Here is a 23,206-nt window from a genome sequence, read left to right on the forward strand (position 1 = left end):
ATTTCAGGAAAGGTTATCAAATGTAGCGACAGAAGTACAACAATTGGGGGCATACTGGTAGAGGAAGGCTTAAATGGGCAGCATAGACAGTGACAAGAGTTGGTTTTGTGGATGTGATGGGAAGATACAGGTTAGACCATGAAAGACACCAAGAGTCAAGTTCGTCAACATACAGTTTCTATAAAAAACCCATTACTTTGACAAAACAATTCATGCACCTGTGCAAATTCATACATTCCATAACAATAAAAAATAAAAAAATCACTTCCCCTCGGTAGACAGCGCCAGCATATGTGGTTCCTTCAGTTTTAACCATTGTTAAACTAGATCATGTTCCTGTAAATCTGTTCTTATCTGTCAGTTTTCCCATACTAGGTTTTTTCCTTGTTCTTGGTTCTCACTAATTCTGTAATCTTCCTTTACAATTTCATTTTCACCTAGAGTACTTTGGGTGATCAAAGTATAAAGTAGAACACTTTCAACTTTTAGTACCATAGTGTTCTCTTTCTGCCCTTCCAGTCATCTACGTGAGGGGTTTTAATACCACCTAGAAGGCAAAACAAGGGTTTTGTACAGCTTTTCATACTACTTATGTTGTTACTGGTCATTTTTGCTTTACTATACTGTAATTAGTACTGTTTGGTGATTTATTTTTCACTGTCCATAGAACTTTCTTGGGTTCCAGACATATCTTCTCTCAAGGAAGTTGCACTGATCCCATCAGCTTCATTTCTTCCTTCCTTCTGCAGCAGCAGTTTACTAGTGTACTAGCTGAGGGTAAATGTAAAGGAGACAGCCACATGAAGATATTGTTTAATAATATACAGTTATCTTTTGATTATCAGTATTAACAGAGTCAAGGCCCTGCAGATACTGGTAAAATCCACATTAGGGTAATTACATTAGGGTAAGTACAAAAATCTACGGGTGTTCAAGGGCAACTCTGTACCCTTCTTCACCTTACCTTGTCAATAACTGTAACAACTAAATACTTTAAGCTTATAAACAACAACTGTAACAACTAAATACTTTAAGCTTATAAACAACAACCAGTACACTTTAACCTGAAAACTTTATGCAAAAGCCAATTATCTACCTTTTCCTCCAAATCTGTAACAAAATATATTGCATAAATACACTGAAAAAATAATGCAACCCCTCCTTTTTCTCTTTCCCTCGTAAATGATACACAATTCGTTAGGTAGGTTGACTACCTGTCTTTACCCACAGCCTACCACAGTTTTATCACTATTGATGTATTTGTATACAGCAACTTTCTTATCAGTTGTTACCATATTGTATTACCATACATGAGACACAAAATATTTATGTGTGATCTACTGGCCTAGGCTGGGTGTTACACATAGGCTATTACAACTGAATTTACGATAAAAGTAATGGTAATAAAACTGATATCTTACTTACTGAATTAATTTATACTATACTATTATCATGTTATATCATCACTGTAATATAAACTGATCATATGCCATATGCATTAAGTACGATAGGCTAATGTTTACTTTCTCAGAATCAGCTGATTGAGGCCTACCTAAATACTTGGGAGAATAAGTTTTTAGTTGCTTATAGAAATGGATAATTACTGAAATTATTATTCTTATGTTTGCACATAAATGTATATGGGTATACAAATGTAAACTAGCATTCTTAAAAATAAAATCCCTCAAAACAGCTGTTTGCCAAATAATTCATTTGTTTATGCTACACTTGACATTGTTTGTGTCATTTACTTGGTAAGTAGCAATCATGCAATATAGTAAGCGGTTGTTAGGCAAAAGAGATGGTTATGAATTCTTACATAAGCCATAAGTTTGGTAATCTTGTTTGAAAGCTAAGCCTTGTTCAATCTACCAAAAATGCCTAGTACAGTATGATCTAAAGGAAATAAAATTTGCTTCATGCGTATAACCTAATATAGTATAATCTACTGAAAATGAAATTCATTCAGTAAGTAAAGACTATTTTTATTTTGTACTTTCATTTATTTACTAAGAAGATGGTAGTATAACCAGAAGAGGTTAGCCTAATGTTATCTACGCTATCAAAAATGCAACTCATGTGATACATGAGATATATGATAAAATCATGTTGAGGGGATGAAATTTTTAAGGTTATATAATATATGAAATTGAATATTACATGAGTATATACAGCAAATTTCATTTGTTTTACTCATTTTGCCCCATCATGGAAACTGTATGTGTAAAACACCCTGAGTTTACACCTTTAGTACATATGGCATTTCTCAATAACTGTCTAAAGCAAATTCATTTCAAGAACACTACTAAAAAGTAGTTGATCATTTTCTGTTTTATTGGAATTAATGATTTTTCATTTCACCTTGTAATATCACAGAAGTTTTACTTGTACGTCTGTATGTGTATGTGTTTACATCTAATGTGGCATTTCATCATGTTGACATCACCAACTCTACATGCTTCTTTCGCTTTGTGAGTGCATTAATGAGTCCTTCTTAGTGTAGTATCACGCGCTGCCATTTTTTCTGCTTTGCTTCTTGATTTACTTTATAGTATTTCATTACAAGTTTAGTTCACTCTAAGTATGACTACCATACATATCATGACAGTACAGTACACAAGAGAAAATTTTATCACGTTTATATTTCATCTCTGATTAAAAATATTTAAAATGCAAATTTGTGGATGTTGGGAACACATGCTAGTCATCTTTTCTCAATGCCATCACTAAAGCAAAGGAGTGTGTGTATATGTATGTACCCTATGAACATGATTGAGTTTATCTTTTGGGCTGTAAAAATAAAACAAGTAATACATGAGCTGAAGCTTCTTTGGCGCAATCAAGTTTTCTGTACACTGCATAATGCCGTATGAAGCTCTCAGCCACAGCCCATGAAACTCTCAGCTGGGGTCCATGAAACTTTCAGCCATGGCTGGGTGGTGGCCTGTGTTGTTGGTACCTATAGCAGTGCCAGACACACAATAATGGCTAACTCGAACCTTGAATAAAATAAAACCTACTGAGGCAAGAGGGCTGCAATTTGGCATGTTTGATGATTGGAGGGTAGATGATCAACATACCAATTTCCAGCCCTCTAGCCTCAGCAGTTTTTAAGATCTGAGGGTGGACAGACAAACAGCCATCTCAGTAGTTTTCTTTTACAGAAAACTAAAATGAGGAAATACAGTCAAAATATATATAAATGAGAGGTAGTCCCTGGTTAACGGCAGGGGTTCCATTCCCAGCTGAGCGCCATGAAATGAAGTTGGCTGGTAATTATGGTAATAAATGGCATTTACGACATTGTGAGCTCCAATAAACCGCTTATCAGCGTCGTTAACCACTTATTGGCACCGATAAATCGCTTACCGAAGCCGATAAACTGATGCCAACACCAATAAACCGCTTGCCGACGCCAAAAATCGCTTACCGTTGCTGAAAATCTAGTTAACAACGTTGTTAGCCAAGCGGCGTAAAACCAGAACACCGTTAACTGACGCTGACGACAAGCGAGGACTGCCGATAGCATAAAATAAAATGACAAGTGAAGGAGTGTGTGTATTATAGGCTTCAGCGCAAGCGATACCTCAGTTGTTCTCTCTCTCTCTCTCTCTCTCTACCATATCTCTTTTCTTTCTCTCTCCCTTTACCATATCTCCCTTTTTTTTGCTTAGTTACAGTGCAGTAGTGTACGCTGTGGAGGCATTTAATTGGGTTTGCATGATGAAGAGTGGATTTGTGTGAATTAATTATTTCGTTTTGCTGTTGTGATTTTTTTTTTGTATGCCAGGAAGGAGTACACTAGTTAAGCCTATTTTTTTTTTTTTTTTTTTTACTTGCAGCTTGCTTGAGTGGGTTAACGTAGAAGGAGGAAAAAGCATTGTTTTGGCAGTTTCGTGTATTTAATTGTAAGTATATGGGTAACAGTGCTTAACTACTGGCATCGGTTGTTTGTCCGGTGGTTAGTCGAATGTTTGGTGTTGGCCAAACACTATACCTCCTTGCAGAAACTGAACTCGAGTACAAAAAGCTGAATGAACCACAGATGCGTCCCCAGAAATTTACCCCCAACTTTCCTCCACTAGCGTCACATTACAACCACCCATGTGTCATCTGCCTTTTATCTCTGTCCTCCCACTCCATCAGTGCTTTCTGATTCCAATGGCCAAGAAAGTGACGCTCTGCAGACGCAATCAGCTTGTTTCATCCTCTCCAGCTCTTAGACTGATCTGGCAATTGCCAATGCAAATCCTATTATATCTGTATTTTTTTTTTTATAAATGATTTGTTTAACCAGACCTCTGAGCCCTTTTAGTGGGTTAGCGTAGAGGGAGGAGCTCCCCTTCACCTGAACCCTATTATATCTGTAGGCTTCCTTGGTTCAGGCTCCCCTTCACCTGAACCAAGGAAGCCTACAGATATAATAGGGATAGGCTCACCAGGTCTTTGAACTCTTCTTTACTTGAAGCAGCTTCTTTGGTCTATAGGGAAGATTCTTTGTTCAGGTCTTGACAGAAATCTCTGTAGCGAGTTTTCAACAAGACCTGTTTGACACTATGACTGCCCGACTGGCCTGCCGGGCTTATATCTTTTCAGCAGCCACAGTTCGACATGAACCAAATAAGCTTCTGAAGAGTTGATCTGGGAATGTCTTTTCCCTACAAGAAGAAGTTGGCGCAGTCTTATCACCAGGCTGGCTACAAGGTCAATCAAAGTCTCCGTTCGTTAGGGTCTGCCCTATAAGCGGAAGCAGTCTGATCTTGCCGGGTCTGCCCCAAAAGATCCAGCAAGAAATTTAAACATTTCAAGCGCCTCCCAGCTCAGTCCAGCACGTCCAGTTCCAAGATCAGCCTTCAACCTCTTCCTCTCAACCTCCGCCTCAGTATGTCCTGGTGAACCCGGCGCATCAGTCTCTGGCTGCCCCCTCCTATGTCTCCTCCCCAGCTTTCAATCCTCGTATGAGAAGTCGGGGAAATTCCGCTCTAGGCAGTCAGCCAGAGGCAACAAGCCCGGTGGCTATGGTAGGGGAAGAGCAGCCCCGGCTCCTCTCAGGAACAGAGGAGGTAGAGGCTCCCAGAGGGAGGGAAGCAAACACAGGACCGATGAATGTTACATCCTGTAGGCGGGGAGGCTGTACCATTTTGAGACTCGGTGGACCTTCTGTCCCTGGGCTCAGAGTATAGTTTCCAAGGGCCTAGGTTGGAGTTGGATCGATGGTCCCCCTCCACCAGTCAAGTTTTATCAGGCTACGACCATGGATCTCGAGGACTTTGTGGAAGATCTTCTACAGATACAGGCTATAAGGAAAGTGAGGACTCTGAAGTTCCAAGGCAGGCTCTTCAGTGTTCCCAAGAGGAGTTCTGACAAGCGGTAATTCTGGACTTGTTCGTCTGAATTCCTGAAATTTCGTTGCGACAAGTTTGGATCTTACAGTCTCTGAGATTGGGACCCTACTGCCCGTGGAGCGTAATAACCACTTCTCTCTAGATCTTTCGGCGCCTATTATCACGTCCTGGTTGCGAAGGTTCTCCCCCTTTCTGAGGTTCACGCTCGGAAGGCAGGCATATTCCTTCAGGTGATGCCTTTCGGCCTCAACATAGCCCCAAGGATTTTTACCAAGTTGACAGACACGGTCGTACAGCAACTCCGGTCTCAAGGGATTACGCTGGCCGCGTATCTAGACGACTGGATCATCTGGGCATCCAGCGTCGAGGAATGCCGGAGGGTTACATCCGTGGTGGTCGACTTTCTAGAATCTTTGGGCTTTCATGTAAACAGGGAGAAGTCCCGCCCGGTTCCGAGCAGTTGTTTTCAATGGCTAGGAATCCAGTGGGATCTGAATTCTCACAAAGCTCTCTTCCTCCTCCCAAGATGAAAAGGGAGATAGCCAGAGCAGCAGACAGTTTCTCAAATCCAAGCGAGCCTCTACGCGGGCCCAAGAAAGTTTTGGGCTCCCTTCCAGTTCGCCTCAGTGACAGATCTGTTGCTGAAGGTAAAACTGAAAGATGTCAACAGAGTGTGTGGCGGTCGAGCAAATATCAGCCTCAGAGACAAGGTGTCTCTGATTCCTCCCATCTTGAAAAAGAGACTCCGGCCTTGGTCGACTGTCAAGAGCCTGTCCAAGTCAGTCCCCCTGCAATTTCCTCCTCCGGCGTTGGTTATCCACACAGACGCCTCCCTAAGCGGGTGGGGAGGATATTCTCAACACCAAGAAGTGCAGGGGACTTGGTCCCCCATGTTCCGCCAGTTCCATATAAACGTTCTGGAGGCCATGGCGGTCTTCCTTACTTTGAAGAAGCTTCTTCCCCCCAAGAAGATTCATATAAGACTGGTTCTGGACAGCGCCACGATAGTCCACTGCACAAACAGGGGAGGTTCAAAATCGAGCCGGATCAACCAGGTAATGATTGCACTTTTCTCCTTGGTGTGCAAGAACAAGTGGCACCTGTCTGCCACTCATCTTGCAGGGGTCGGAAACGTCGTAGCGGATTCTCTTTCAAGGACAACTCCCCTCGAGTCAGGTGGTCACTAGACGAAACCTCGTTCAGTGGTTCTGCAACCAAGTTCCGGGCCTGGAGGAGGTAGATTTGATTCGCCAGCCAAAGCTCCAGCAGCAAGCTTCCTCATTATGTAGCTCTAACCTGGACCCTCAAGCTCTTTTCACGGATGCAATGTCATTGGACTGGAACAGGTGGAAGATTTATCTATTCCCTCAGTAAACTTGTTACTAAGGTCCTTCACAAACTCAGGACATTCAAAGGGTCAAGTAGCTCTAGTGGCTCCCTACTGGCAGAAGAACGCTGATTTCCACTTCTGCTGGAACTGAAACTTACGCCACATCCAAATCCCCAGTCAAAACTCACTGCACCGTGGTACAAACTCAGACTGTGTCAGCTTCCTCAAAAATTCAAAAATGCCCTGGCTGTGGACTTTATGAAATTTGCGGCTCAAAGGGATGCTAGCGTTGATCCTGTCAATACCATGTTCTTGGAATCAGATAGCCGGGTCTCCACTCTTGGCTTAGTCGACTCAGCAATTAAGAAGCTAGCACTCTTTTGAAAGAATCTGAGGCTACAGTAATGACCATAAATTTGGCAATCTCCTTTTAGATCACTATTTTGAAGGGTTTAGCCTCTAGTACTATTACTACAGTCAAGTCGACTTTACGAAAGTATTTTTATATGGTTTCAAAATTGACCTCCACAGATCCTTACTTTTCTTCCATCCCACGGGAGCCTGTGCGCGACTGGAGACCAGTAATCCGTCCGCATCACGGTTTCCTGGATTTTGAATGGCGTGTTGAAGTTAGCCTCCAGATATCGATATCAGTCTTGTCCCTACCTTTCCTTATTAGGAAAACGTTGTTCTTAGATTAGCTAACCCGGTGCTAGAATTTCCAGAGCTGTCGGCACTCTCTAGGGAGCCCAACCATGTCGACTTCCTTCCATCAGGGAAGTTTGCTGATTCCTCACCTAAATTCCTAGCCAAAAATGAAGATCATGCAAGAGATAGGTGGTGTGAAAATTCTCCCCTCCCTCAAGACCTGTCCTGTGTCCAGTTCATACATTGAGGCTTATTTAGATGGAGTCCTCTCACATCTCATCTGGGCCTCTCTTTCTCAGGGAAGGGGGGGTAATATCTCTATGTCTGCTATTAGACAACAAATCCTTTACTTTATCAAGCAGGCTAATCCTGACTCAGTTCCAAGAGTTCATGATATTAGAGCTGTGGCCACCTCCATTAACTACTTCCATTACATGAATTTCACAGATCTTACCAAATACACTGGTTGGAAGTCACCCTTGGTTTTCAAACGTCACTATTTGAAATCCTTAGAAGCTCTTAAATTCTCAGCAGTCGCGGCAGGGAACGTTGTCCCTCCCTCTGGTACCCTTTCTGATTCCTAGTCAATTCCTCCTCCACTGCCTCAGTTATCCCCTTACAGTCATTTCAGTCAGGCGTGCCTTGACTTACTCACCTGACCGTGTTATCTGTATATTAGTCTAATTGACACATTTGTATTATATGTTTTCAATTTTTGTATAGTTATTTTGTTTAAGTGTATTTTTATATTGTCATGTTAATTTTAAGCTCCCATCAGTTTCATTTGTACATTACTGTATTATTATTGCTAGCGATTAAGAATTTTTTTGGTGGACCTTTGGTCTTCTGTTCCTTACATTTGTTATCTCTTGCAGTTTAAGAATGATGTTTTATTTCTCATTAGTTTTCACCGGCTGACAGGACCGATCCAGAAAAGAGGATTTTGACAAAGGAAAAATCTATTTCTGGAGAGAGAGTTCGATGTCCTGTTGTTTCCACCTCTGTCATGTGTAAATTGTCCCCATAGTAAACATCATTCTGGTGGGGTGATGCTTTCATGGAATGTGGCTAGCGGTGATTTGTGTACTGTCCGCGAGAGGTGCATGGGTTTGTAATGGCACCTCTCTGAGGACTTTTGACTTTAGGGATCTCTCTCTATAGGATAAGGTTCGTGTTTTATAGTTCACCCTTTTTTCCATACCACGACTCCATCTAATGGAGCTAAGCTCTGAAGTCAGTAACTCAGCATTTCATTTTAGCTTTCTGGTATCTAGCAACGGAATTACCTAGAAATAAGTGCTGAATGGACTTTTTCACCGGGTGACACGGTCCCCTCTCCAGAAATAGATTTTTCCTTTGTCAAAATCCCTTAATTACAGCTCACATAACATCATAACAGATAAGAGCTACAATCAGTAACAAATTCTGAGTATATTTGTTATAAAAGATTTACATAAATTTACTGAGATCAGGAGATGCATTAACTTTTTTCGATGTATACATGTTTTTTCTGATATTTCTTTGCACTTTTCTTTGCAAAATTACAATTATAACTGACATCATATCATAAAAGATATGAACTAAAACCAATAGCAATCCCTGAGTATATTTATGAGCAAATAAATAAAAAGACATCATGGGAGAGAGAGGAGCAAGACATCCCCCATCAAGTCAAGAACAATACTGATCTCCCTGAGGGTGCCCACTGATTGAGCTGAGCTGAATTCTAAAGCTGTTACCATTCACTTATGGGCCTTTAAAGTGATGGAAACTCTTTCCTGCTCAATACACCCAAATTGTATGGTGTGTAATATTACTCCTAAGAAGGGATCTGTGCAATCAAAACCTATTTTAGATCCTCTCATGAGGTCTGTCCATTAAGGGATTAGAAACTATTTTCAATAATTTTAATCTATTTGTGAAAAGGGATTTTGACAAAGGAAAATCTATTTCTGAAGTGAAGACCCTGTGTCACCGGTGTGAAATTCCTTAGTAGCGCAATTTCTAGGTATAAATATTCTAAATATACCAGAGAAAAAGCTATCGGGAATGCTGGGTTACTACCCCAGATCGAGCATCATAATGAAAATAGATGTCGGTATGGGCAAGGGTGAGTGAGAGGTCATCACTACCACAGAACCACACTCTGAAGACATCCCAATGGCAAAAACGCCCCCGGAAGAGCGGAGAGCCCGACCAACTCCCGCACTCACCCGCCCGCCAAACAGCGACCCCAGCGCCATCTGAACTCATTCCAGGCTAGCACTATCCCCAGGCTTGGTATGCCCGTGCAGGGGGGGAAGCTAGAACCTGGGAGGGTCACCGGGTGACACAGGGCCTCACTCAGAAATAGATTTTCCTTTATCAAATCCCTTTTCTGAGCTGCGTCCTGTCACCGGTGAAGCTGTAACAGAACCACCAAGACCTGTGAAGATTTAAGAAAATAAATATTTATGGTGATCATGTATAAGCAGCGTACTATAAGAAGATAAGTTAATTATATCTTGTGACTTATTCAAGAATTTCACAATAAAGAAATTATAATAATGGACATATGAGTCTATGTAATCAAATAAATTAACAGAAAACTTAAATCTATATTAGAAAATATGAAAAAGTACAAAATAGATAATACAAAAAATGTAGAAGTACCTCAGGACTTAAATCTATAAAATAGTACATATCAAAACACAATCACAGTAAACAATCAACAAAGCTAACAGTTCCAAATATCACGTAAATTGAGGAGCCAGGCAGTGGTATGATTGGCCCGGAAATTTGTAGGGTAAATAAATAGAGCAGGCAGCGGGGAAAGGACAAGGTTAAGGATAATATTAAGGTGGGAATGACACTCCCTACAACCACAGAAGTGGGAAATTTCAGAGCTTCAAGTGATTTTAGGTAGTGGCGTTTAAACACTAATGGAGATTTCCACCCCGTGTATTTTGTCAATTCAGCACAATCCATATTATGAAAATAATTGGTAGAGGTAGCTACCGCTTGGATATCATGAACCTTGGGAACTGAATCGGATTAGCCTGTTTAATAAAATATAAGTTTGCTGTCTTATAGCCCCCTTTAAAGCGCCACCTTTTTCCCTGATAAAAGAGGACAGACAAACACTGAAAGTTCTATGCAAATAAGCCCTCAAAGGTATGACTGGGAATAAAGACAGGTCTTGTGGAAGAGAGACACCTTCCAAAGAGGACCATCTACTCTTGAGGTCTTCATTTTTAGCTGAGAATCTTTGATCTGAGAAAGCAAGGACTTCTCTGACGGAAGAAATCTATGTGATCGACACCTCTAGAGAGAGCAGACAGTTCTGAGATTCTGGCACCTGTGACTAAACTAATCCAGAATAAAGTCTTCCTTAACAGATCTGGAGAGATAAGAGCATTGGGCGTTATTAATATCTGAAGCTAATTTTTAGAGCGTCATTAGGAACCAGGTAACCGAATGAGGACGTGTTACCGGCCTTAAACGAGCACATGCTCTAGGGATGGAAGAAAAGTATGAGTCTGTTAGGTCAATCTTGAAGCCATACAAAAACACCTTTTTCAAAGCTGATTTTGCTGTTGTAATAGTGGCCGGGGCTAGGCCTTTTTCAAACAATGATCTAAGAGGTTATTGCTAAATTAGTGGTCATAGTTTGAGCTGGGATGCCTTCAGAAAGATGCCCAATTTTTTACTGCTGAGTCATACTGCAATGAGAGTAGAATCTCTCTTATCAGATTCAATAAACAGAGTATTAACAGGGTCAATATTTGCCCCACTTTGGGCGGCAAATTTCATAAAGTCCATAAAGCCAGAGCATTCAGAACTTTTGAGGCAGCTGACACAGTCCTTGTTTGTACTGTTTGAGTCTTCTGGTCTGGGTATCTGACGACACGCAACTTGAGTTCAGAAAGAAACCAGTTGCTCTTTAGCTAGTGGGGCTACTAGGGCTACTTGACCTTTGAATGACCTGAGTTTGTGTAAGACTTTCATTAGCATGTTTATTGGAAACAGATAAATTTTTCCCCCAACTGTTAATCTATGGACATTGCATCTGTAGGCGTAAACGAGGATCTGGGTTGGGAGCCACATAACAGAGTTTGTGATTGTTTTCTGCGGCAAATAGATCCACTTGAAGTCCCGAACCGCGATGGCAGATCAGATGAAGGAGTCCTTGTCCAGGGACCATTCTGACTCCAGCGAGTCGATCTGAATAGAGAATCCGCCACCACGTTCCATTACTCCCGCCAGATGGGTAGCTGACAAATGCCAGCTGTGTTTGTTAAGCTAGGAAGATGGCTAACATCACCTGGTTTATCTGGCTCGATTTGGAACCTCCTGTTTATACAATGTGCTACTCTGGTAGCTGTCCAACACCAGCCTGATGTAGATCTGGTTGTGAGGACAGCACTTTTTCAGGAGTAGAAACACTGCCATTGCTTCTAAAGTGTTTTATATGAAACTGTTGGAACATTGTGAACCACGTCCACTTGTGCTTTTTGTTTTGGTGATATCCTCCCCAGCAGCTTAATGGGCGTCTGTGTGGATTACCAGAGCTGGAGGAGGAAACTGAAGAGGACTGACTTTGAGGCCCTTGACTGTGGACCATGGCGAGCCTTTTCTTTTTAAGATTTGTGGAATTGATGAGACCCTGTCCCTGAGCCTGGCGTTGGCTCGTCTCCGCCACCTCTGTTTATGTCTTTAATCTCGCACAAGAACCCAGGTCTGTTACAGAGGCAGACTGAGAGGAGCAGGATTCTTTCTTGTGTCCCGGCGGGAGCTTTCCTGTAATTCAGAAACTTTCTGGTAGCTGCATGTTCCTTCCGATTTGAGTCGATGGAAGAAAGTTTGTGCAGAGTTTAGGTCCCACTGGATGCCCAGCCACTGGAGCAGGCCTCCAGAGTTGGCGAGTTTCCCCTGTTCAATTTGAAGCCTAGGGACTCCAGAAAATCGATCCGTGGTCCGTAGCACTCCGGCATTCCTGTGGTTGGAGCCCAGATGATTATCAATCGTCTAGAGTGCCGCTGCTATGATCTCCCCCTGGACGCAACTGCTGAACTACTGTGTCTGCTAGTTTGTAGATATCCTGGGAGCTATGTTGAGAACCCGAAGGCATTACCTTGAAGGGTAGGCCTGCTCACAGTCTGAAACCCAGGAAGGGAAAGAAGTTCAGCGCCAATCGGGACGTGATAGTATCGTCTGAAGATTGATAGAGGTGGTGCGGCTCTGGCGCCACAGCAGTAGAGTCTGTATCTGCACAACTATAGCAAGCATACGGTATGCGTGTCGTATGTAATGATTTAGAGCGATAGATCCAGAACTACTCTTTGTTGACTGGAGTCTTTTTGGGAACAGTAAACCTGCCTTGGAATTTGAGGTGTCTCACTTTCTTCCTGCTCTTTTAGGAGCAGTTCCGTCCACAAAGTCCTGTAAGAACTCTGGAGGAAGGTTGGTGAAATCTGGTCAAGGGAGGAGGGCCCTTGATCAGCTCCAACCTAGACAACACAGACACTATACTGTGTGCCCAAGGACTGAAGGTCCACTGGTTTCTGAACCAGTATAGTCTCCCGCCCACCTGGCTGGTCTCACTGGGGTGGGGCGGGTTTACTACCTCTACCGCGGCCTCCTCTTCCCCGGGAGAGGGACCGTAGGGCAGCCTTACCTCTATAGGAGGCTCTAGCTCTACCTCCCCTTGCACTCCTGTTAAGGCCATGAAACGCCCCCCGACCCTCATATGTGGGTTATATGCGGAGAGCGACACATGAAGGAGTAGCAAGGGGAGTGTTGAGCTGGCTGAACCAACACAACTATTTGAGTTGAGCTGGAGGTCGAGGTTGGCTCACCGCGCCGAGACAGTACGCCCTGAACAACAGGCTGAAGCTGCTGCCTTCTATGCCTCCTGTACCTCTTTCCCGATCTATATTGGGAGGCATGGACTCAGGGTCTTTGGCAAAGAGCCAGAATACCCCACGGGGCGCGAACTTTGATTAGCCTGGTTGCCTCCGCCAGGACAGTAGTGACTTCGTCTTCTGGGAACAGATTGGCTCCCCAGAAGGAACTCTTCATGAGCTTGTTAGGCTCATGTCGAATGGTAGCGTCAGCGAAAATGAACTTGCGGCAATTCAGCCGCGCCACCATGAAGTCAAACAGGTCTGACTGGAATCCCGCTAACAAGGATTTCGTCAAGACCTGGAACAGCGACTCCTCGGAGAAACGAGGCTGGCAGTTGCCTCCACCGAGCATAACCAAGTTCAGAGACCCGACTCAGAAACACCGTGCCTCGAACTCAGCTTTCAGGAAACTTCGGCCAGCAGGAAGCTGCTCACTAAAAAGCTGGTTGGAAAAGCGCAATCTCGTCCAGTTTGCAAAAGTAGCGTGGCGGGCGTCCTTCAGAGAAAACATCACCCGGGAAGATGAGAGATGTGGGGTCCGTCTCTCGAAGTTGGGGCAAGAGTTTGCCTTCACAAAATGTGAGCAGTCGCAAAACCACCTTAGTCAACAGGGGTTGGGAGTTTATCTGAGAGAACATGGTGATTGCCCTTGAAGAGGTCAACGGTGTTCTCCGCTTGCCACTCTGAGAAAGTGCGCATCAGAGCCGATTGCGCCTGGTCTCTAGGGAAGATCACTGTCTCCTTAGGGACCTTGTCAGAGCGTACCCAGGCTTCTTCTGTCAGCCTAGCGAAGCCTGGGTAGGGAGGCAGAAGATCTGGAGGGAAGAATTCCAGTTCCTCCAGTCTGCGAGTGCCTAAACCTTCTATCGTTAAGGTATCTTCATGCCGGGGAGCATGAAGGGCAAAAGCATCGCAATTTCCCCTTTGTCAAGCGGAGGGGAGGGTGGGGTGTCAGAAGTGGGACAAATTGCCCCAGTCCCCTCGGGCGTGTACTATATTGGAATCACCAGTCTCTCTGGCTCTGGAGAGCCTCTCCGTGAGCTTACTCAGCTTTGCCTCTACCTCCGTAGAGAACCTCTCTAGAAGCATCCCCGCAAACGCCTCAGGGTCAAAGGCAGGCTGGCGAGGAGGGCTAGGTTTGGCCACTTTCTTACTTGCCACTCTGCCCGAGGTACTCGGTTTGCTCCCGGAGGCCACCGGACCAGCGTCCTGGGGCTTCGACGGGGGAAAGGGGGATGCTTTGCGGGAAGATGAAGACTTATAGCCTTTCGTCTTCCACGACTTCTTCAGCTTAGGAACAGTAGATTGTGTTCTGTCCCTCAAGAGAGAAGATTTATGAAATCCCTGAAAGGAAGACACGGATGATGAAGGGGAGTCAAAGAGGGTACCCGCCCCCACTGCCTCACTTACCTCCCTACCTACCTCTGGTCTGTTCCATATTCCTTCGGTTCCAGGTCGAGAATCCGCGCGGCGACATCCCCGAAACATCCTCATACAAGGAATCGTCCTGGATTGGCTGGGTCTCTACCCGGATTTGCTCGATGATAGGGGCGGCCACCTCGGCGGGAACAGCCGCAGCAATCCGGGCGCCGGGGTAAAGTATGTTCCTGAGATTTTCGTCAAGAACATACGGTTTCCCCAACGGAACTTTCCTACCGAACCCAGCCACCCAGGCACGGAGGGACTTGAGGGCATCCTTACGGGAGGATTCATCGGCCTGGAAAAGAGGGGGAGTATCAGAGGCTGGTTATATAATGGTAAGCTCAGTATAAACCAGAAAACTATTTGACATTAAATGTAAGAGCCCCGGAGGGGCGAAACAAGAAGAATCGGCTTACCGACTCGTCCTGGACACACCCGTAGAACGCGAAGCAAACCTCACAGCCATCCGGGTGCCTACGATCCAGGTAGATCCTGGCGCACGCACAGCCAGCGTGGTCGCGGCATACCCGTGCCACGTAGGGCTCAGTTGCAGGACAACCCAGTGCACCGGGCTCCTCACAGCGAACAGTCTGTAAGTGTGAAGAGTATGAACACACAATCTAAGATACTGTAAACTAAAGTGAAATTTTCAGTAATTTCATACACCATGCTACCAGAGCACTCCGGTGGGATGAAAAAGATCATAAAGTATGAACCTACTCATCTACGATAACTTAAACTACAGGTTTAAGTTTTTCGTACCATACCGCCGGAATACTCTGGCGGAACGAAATTACTGAGCCAGACAGGACACTCTATCTCGAGGAACGCCGGAGATAATACGGTCGAACTCAAAGATAGGATCACTGAACTCATGGTACGAAATAGATAAACTAGTCATGACTTTTGAGTCGTGGGATATAACCAAAGGGCCGCGAGGGTAAGCTAAATATAACAGATAAAAGTGAAGTGTACAAATAATTGGTTAGCAGCATAATAGAATAACAAATCACTTAGACCCGGGTTCCCGGCCACAACCCCTCCGGGATCCCGAGCCTCTGAAGTTAGAGTCCAGTAGGAAGGCGAGGCAGTATATCACAGCTGATCATAATATGGTTAGGTGGAAAAGCCAGTCAAACCTATCCATAAAGATGCAACATGCCGAAGCATTAGCCTGGCGAACAACGGGGCCGGCCGGAAGGCGAAGCAGGCCCTGAAAGTGGTGGAAACCGCTCGATCGGAGAGGCGAATCAGCGAAACACTTGTTCAGAGTAAATGCCGGCAGGACCCGGTCAGGAGGGAGGCGTGTCCGTCAACAGAGATAGGCCTGTCTACCTCGGGGTGACCATCGTAAGCCTGACGTCTCGCACGCGAGGATATGACAAAAACTAGAACCTAAGGAGGGGAGGGGGGGGGAGGAGAGGTGGAAGGATAGTACTAGTAGGAGAGGGTCCGGAGAATAAGAACAGGAGACTGGGGGAATACCCTCCGCTCAACTGTAACCCCGTAAGGTATACGGGGAGACCGTGACCCACTACAAGTACCGGGGAAGGAGAAGGGGGGGGGTAGTACAATACCAAACCACATTACGCTCTCACCCTCCTAGTCGGCATAGCCTAGGTGACAAGGAGGAGAGAAGGGAAGGGGGAGGAAAGAACGGGGAGAGAAATTCCTGTGTCGAAGGCCAACCTTAACCGACTAGAGTAAGGGGTTGTGTGAGCTTGTAGAGGAGATCTCCTAAATAAAATCCTCTTCCCCACTGGTGATAGGGAAAATGGGTCTCAACTTCAGCCACCCAAACAAGCGGTAGGCGGATGGAACAACAACAGAAACTCCCTCGACCTGACTCCCTCCCACATACACCTCTCAGCCCAATCACGGGAGAGCAGGAACTTGGAAAGCAAAGGATAAAAGAGGTAGCCTAGTTCATTCATTAGTGAAAGGACTAGGCTAACACCATAAGGATATAGTATTATGTTAAGCAAAGTAAAAATTAACTAACCATCAAATAATCATCAAATAAGCCAAAAATATACCTTGTGCTAGGCATAGCCTAACGAACGAACAACAGAATGAAGCAGTCAACAGGCGAACCTGGCGCCCGTGCGGGTGAATTATTATAATTTTCACGTCATCAAGCACATATAGTGAAAAAATTTTTATATCTCCCTTTACGAAAGGATACATCCTGGGAAAACTAGCAGTGAAAACGGATACAGCAAACAGTGAAAGAACCCTATGAGAGAGGAAACTTCGTAAAGAACAAAATTAAAGGATACCCAAAGACACACCGCGAGAGAACGCCGCCAGGATGCTCCCTGATGGGGAATTAAAGATAAACAGTGTAAACGACCAATAGAAACCCAAACAGAACAAGCCGAATGGGTATACCTCGAGGTCGGTATGGCTGCCAAGAGGGACGCCGCAGCGAGCCAAACAAAAACCACGTATAATTTATGTATACGGGCTTAAACAGCCAGACTTATCATAAAAACCCCAAAAGAAGATGGTACTTAACTTGGAAACAGTAAAGCTGCTCGATGCCATGCTGAATTAATGGGAAAAAACCAAGAAAAGCACAAGCGAAAATCAAAATAGATCGCAGCGATCACGTGCTAGAAAGGAATGAGTTCAGATGGCGCTGGGGTCGCTGTTTGGCGGGCGGGTGAGTGCGGGAGTTGGGTCGGCTCTCCGCTCTTCCGGGGGTTTTGCCATTGGGATGTCTTCGAGTGTGGTTCTCTGTGAAGTGATGACCTCACTCACCCTTGCCCATACCACGTCTATTTTCATTATAGATGCTCGATCTGGGGTAGTAACCCAGCATTCCTGATAGCTTTTTTCTCTGGTATATTTAGCAATATTTATACCTAGAAATTCGTGCTACTAAGGAATTTCACCGGGTGACACAGGGACGAGCTCAGAAATAGAAGCTTTGTTAGGTAAAGAAAATTTGTATGTATTGTTGGGTGATACAGGTGCAAATCCCATGCCTAATGGAGATTTAGACCCATCAATGTATATTGCAGTGAAGACCTTTACATCTTCTATGTTCTACTGCATGTTTTTTTTATTGTTTTGGGGTATATGCATAAATATTTCATGTGTGTACAAGTTTGTGTCCTTTGCACAGTATAAGGAGTTGGCAGTTCTATTACTAGAATAAATTTTACACTGATTTTTACTGAATCAAACAATCTATTGGCTCTTACGAGGAAAGGTGGTAAGTGATTGCTTGTAAATTTACCCTTTTAATCAAAAAGTTCTTTGGTGAATCACTTTCTTGTATTTTTACTGGAATATGCATTACTACTAGGCCAGAAGAGTTTGGGGAGGATTTAAAAGCTCCAGTGCATATTCTGTGTCCCTTATTATAAACTGGATCTAATTTATTAAAATTGTGTGCTAGACTTACCTGCATATCTGACGTCTTTAGCACAGGAATACAAAATCTATGATGATGATTTGACAAGGATTAAGTTCTATAAGGAGCCTTTGGTTGAGACGCAAGCTTAACAGATCATCTTGACGTGCAAAAGCACTTGGTTAAGACTGGCAGCTACAGCTGCAGCTCAGGTAAGCTTATCCCCAATTCTTGAGCCAAGTCTCCAGGTAAAAGACTGGGAGCCATTGAAAGGATTGATGGCGCTGCTGAGTATAAGACCTACGGTGATGACTTGAGGAGGATCGAGGTTTATAAGGAGATTTCAGTTGAGTAGCAGGCTTGGCAGATGATGATGGTAAGGCAAAAGCACACAAGTTGAGAATGGCCGCTATAGTAGTGGCTGAGGTCAGGTTATCCCCAACTAATGAGGTAAGTCTTGAGGAAAAAGATCAGGAGTCATAGGGGTGGAACACTTTAGGATCAAAGGCCCACAGAAGCAAGTCAATGTCCTTAAAAGCAGAGTACTCACAGTATCATAATGCAGCAAATAAGCAACTGCATGGAAGGCAAAAACACAAAAGTTTGATGATAATTATTCATATAATACGACAACAACAACAAAAATGAGAGAATGTACTGGTAGTAATAATGAAGAAAATGGCTTAATGAAAATTAACTGAATATAGCAATAACCGCAAAAACAGTTTGATCCTAGGAAAGCAAAGCAGCATATGTCTACTCATGTGGTCTGAGCAGGGCATGCATAGTGGAGTCTTTGATCTTTCAATATCTATTAAGTTGGTGCAGCCTGGTTAAGTTAAAACAGAATAAGGCTATTTATGATTAATGGGTTCATATGAACAAATGTCAGTTATGGTTTAGACTACAGCCCTATATCTGCATTTCATTCAAATGCTGATGACGTTACATTATCACAACCTTCAGACTGAATAAAACACATAAAAGGACGTTTTTAAAAGTAGCATAATGAAATCTCAAATGTTGTAAACTAACTTGGCCAAGCCATTCTGTCAAAGAGGTCAGCTCCAAATCAAAACCAACTTTGTTTGCTCCTAGAAAATCAGTCATGTACTAGACTATGTGGAATGAAAACATTCATTATAAAATAATGTATTACACATACACCAAAAATACTTACCTTAATATCAAAAGAGTTTTTGAGCATGTTATTCACCACATACTCATGAGCAGCAGAGGCTAACTGTTTGCAACGATAAATAATTGGTATAGAAGGTGACTCCATGGTCCACATTGAGGCAAGCCTATACCGATAACTGGCATCTTCTGATGAAGACAAGCCTCGAAGTTCATATGGAGTTGCTATAAACATAGATGGTAAACTAGAACGTTCAGAAGTAAATCTTCTGCTCAGTTCTGTAATATCTTCAACTGAAATGGAATTGAAATGCATTAGTGACTCTTCATTCCAACTTAAAAATGTAATGAATTTAAAATAAAAGGCAAAAATTGTTTCAATGTTGGAAATTTTCCAAAAGCAATGTACAATACTTCTTTAGGTCTACAAGTAAGGCTTAGCATGCCCTTTGTAACACTGATGTGAAAGATTAAATGTGCCTGCAAATATACTCAGAGAATGTTAGTAAAAACATAAGAGATATATTTAAATGTACAGTACTGTACATAATTCAGAGAGTTCATCATAAGGCAGCAATTACTGACAACACACCTTACCAAAGAAATTTCAATCCTTGTCATCTTGATATACTTCTTTATTTGAATGAACAAATGATTATAAATTAAATGGGATCAAAACTGTAATGGTTCCCAATGCCAAAAACAAAAACTAGTAAAACCCTTTGAAATTTTTTTTGCTGTTTGTTTTTGGCATTAATGAACATTGCACTTATGACACCAGATAACATACTATCATTCATTCAATAAACAGAAATATTAAATTAAGATGACGCTGATTGAAATTTTCCTTCTATAAGACATTTTATTCCTTGCCTTCTGCTGACTGTTGGTGACAAGAACCTGAAGCCCTCTGCAGTACACATTACCTATTTCTAGCTTTAAAACCTTACTACTCTAGTTTTGTTAAGCATACATACATATTTTACCACTGTTGTTTACAGATGTTAGTTTAGGGCACAAAAACATTGGTATGTTCTAAAAGTGAAAAGAACAAATATCTTTAAAAAAATACAGTAACTACTAAACGTAAGCACAGCCCATAAATAAAATTACCTGTAAATGTGTCCTGGAGATTGACAAGAATTGGTGTTGTCCTCCAGTCTGTGTGAGCCAGTAGTGCCAAAAAACGCACAAACAGAACATGTGGAGTGTGAGGTGCATCATAAGGAGCAGGATTGATGTACAAATAGGCCACAAGTAAATCTACTGCCATATGTGGGAGATGTGGAAGCAGAAGCTGTGAACCAACCCATCGCTTGCAAAGACGTACACCACTGCTGAAACTTGGGTGCTCTGCCTGAACACTAAGAGAGAAAAAATGGAAATACAACATATAAAATTTGCAGTGCAGTTTACAACAAATTTCATCTTACAAAGAATTTATAACTAAAATTATTTAAATTTAAATAAACGAACATTAACCCTTAAACGCCTACTGGACGTATCATACATCGACTAAAATTGTCTGTTGGGTGCCAAGTGGACGTACCATACGTCGACTACAAAAAATTTCAACCTTCGGTCAACTTCGACCGAAATGGTCGAAAAATGCAATTGTAAGCTAAAACTCTTACATTCTAGTAATATTCAATCATTTACCTTCATTTTGCAACAAATTGGAAGTCTCTAGCACAATATTTTGATTTATGGTGAATTTTTGAATAAAACTTTTTCCTTACGTCCGCGCAGTAACTCGGCCAAAAATTTCAGAAATTCTTTCGTCATTTTGTCGTAATTTTTGCACTGTTTTATATTAGCCGTTACATAAAGTTTTATGCATGAAAATGTGCGCAATTTCATGTAAAATACAACAAAATACAAACCATGGTTGTAGCTTTTATCAGTTTGGAAATATTTTCATATAAATCTCGATAACTGCCAAAATTTCAACCTTTGGTCAACTTTGACTCGACCGAAATGGTAAAAAAACGCAATTGTAAGCTAAAACTCTTACATTCTAGTAATATTCAATCATTTACCTTCATTTTGCAACAAATTGTAAGTCCCTAGCACAATATTTCGATTTATGATGAATTTTTGAAAAAAAACTTTTTCCTTACGTCCGCGCCAGAAATTCTTTCGTCACGTTATCATAATGTTTGCACCGTTTTATATTAGTCGTTACATAAAGTTTTATATATGGAAATGTGCACAATTTCATGTAGAATACAACACAAAATAACTCATGGTTGTAGCTTTTATCAGTTTTGAAATATTTTCATATAAATCACGATAACTGCCAAAATTTCAACCTTCGGTCAACTTTAACTCGACCGAAATGATAAAAAAACACAATTATAAGCTAAAACTCTTACATTCTAGTAATATTCAATCATGTACCTTCATTTTGCAACAAACTGGAAGTCTCTAGCACAGTATTTCGATTTATGGTGAATTTCTGAAAAAAAAAAAAAACTTTTTCCTTACGTCTGCGCGCGGTAACTCAGCCGAACATCTCAGAAATTCTTTCGTCACGTTGTCGTAATGTTTGCATCGTTTTACATTAGTCGTTACATAAACTTTTATATATGAAAATGTGCACAATTTCATGTAGAACACAACAGAAAATAATTCATGGTTGTAGCTTTTATCACTTGAAATATTTTCACATAAATCACGATAACTGCCAAAATTTCAACCTTTGGTCAACTTTAACTCGACTGAAATGGTCGAAAAATGCAATTGTAAGCTAAAACTCTTACTTTCTAGTAATATTCAATCATTTACCTTTATTTTGCAATAAATTGGAAGTCTCTAGCACAATATTTCGATTTATGGTGAATTTTTAAAAAACATTTTCCTTATGTCCAGCGGTAACTCGGCGAACATCTCAGAAATTCTTTAAATCACGTTGTCGTAATGTTTGCACCGTTTTATATTAGTTGTTACATAAACTTTTATATATGAAAATGTGCGCAATTTGATGTAGAATACAACTGAAAATAACTCATGGTTGTAGCTTTTATCAGTTTTGAAATATTTTCATATAAATTACGATAAATAGAAAAAATTTGACCTTCGGTCAACTTTAACTCGACCGAAATGGTCGAAAACTGCAATTGTAAGCTAAAACACTTACAGTCTAGTAATATCAATCAATTAGCTTCATTTTTCAACAAACGGGAAGTCTCTAGCACAATATTTCGATTTATGGTGAATTTTTAAAAAACATTTTTTACGTCCATGGCGTTACAATTCATGCATCATATTGTGATATTTTCTCTGTGTTGCTTTGATTGTTTTACAATTTGTTATATACCAAAATCATCGCAATTTAGTGTACAATACAAAGAAAAAAAAATAATCTGTTAGCTTTAACCGTTTTGCTCACAGCGATTTGTATAAAATTATATATGAACATTTTTTTTGCTGTCATATATTTCAATATTTATATATGATAATGATATTTTTTCATTTCTGATGGTTGCATACTAAACTTCAGGCAATGACAAAAAAGGAGCCAAAAATGAACTCTTAATCTTAAAAACTAAGCGTGCTGTGATTTTTGAAAAAACTTTTTTCCAATTGGCGCTAACTCCCGAACGCCCGGCATACGGGAGACGTTTTTGTAAATAGAGGCTCGGCGTTTAAGGGTTAATATCTGTATTTATACCTTCACACTTATTCTGCCTTCAGAGCTTGTTCTGTTGGTGTGCACCAGACTTTTCGGACAATTCCAGTAGTGCTTAGGAAATAGCCAAGTTGTTATACACAGACTTCTAAACGAGTAAAAAAATCTATATTCCTGCTAAATATGCCAATTACCAGCTATGGCTAATACTCATAAAGATTAGTATGAAATAATTTAGAAGTTACAAAAGTATGTTTCTTTGAAGTACATAAAAGAAGTGTGCAGTTACCATATGGAAGATCGAAACAGCTTTGCTTAGCACCATGAAACTGGAACCTTTCATTTGTTCACTTTGCCATACCACATACTGTTCCCTAAAACTGATCTGATTTGGTAAACAAATCTAAAACTAAAATGTGTGTAAGGTTTGCTTCAATTAAACCCAAT

The 23,206-nt window shown here is 41.8% G+C and overlaps 1 protein-coding gene across 1 annotated transcript in view; it reads right to left on the reverse strand.

The window, feature by feature from the left end:
* Mat89Ba (nucleolar protein 6 Mat89Ba) overlaps nt 1–23,206 on the reverse strand; it is a 449,315-nt gene that overhangs the window by 58,305 nt on the left and 367,804 nt on the right. The window contains exons 17-18 of the mRNA XM_067121881.1: nt 20,242–20,492; nt 19,172–19,422 (exon numbers count right to left, since the gene is read on the reverse strand). Of these exons, the coding sequence (XP_066977982.1) occupies nt 19,172–19,422; nt 20,242–20,492 (502 nt within the window). The remainder of the gene's footprint in view (nt 1–19,171; nt 19,423–20,241; nt 20,493–23,206) is intronic.

Source organism: Macrobrachium rosenbergii, chromosome 2 (assembly GCF_040412425.1).
Source record: "Macrobrachium rosenbergii isolate ZJJX-2024 chromosome 2, ASM4041242v1, whole genome shotgun sequence".
In the NCBI taxonomy this organism is placed as follows: Eukaryota; Metazoa; Arthropoda; class Malacostraca; order Decapoda; family Palaemonidae; genus Macrobrachium; species Macrobrachium rosenbergii.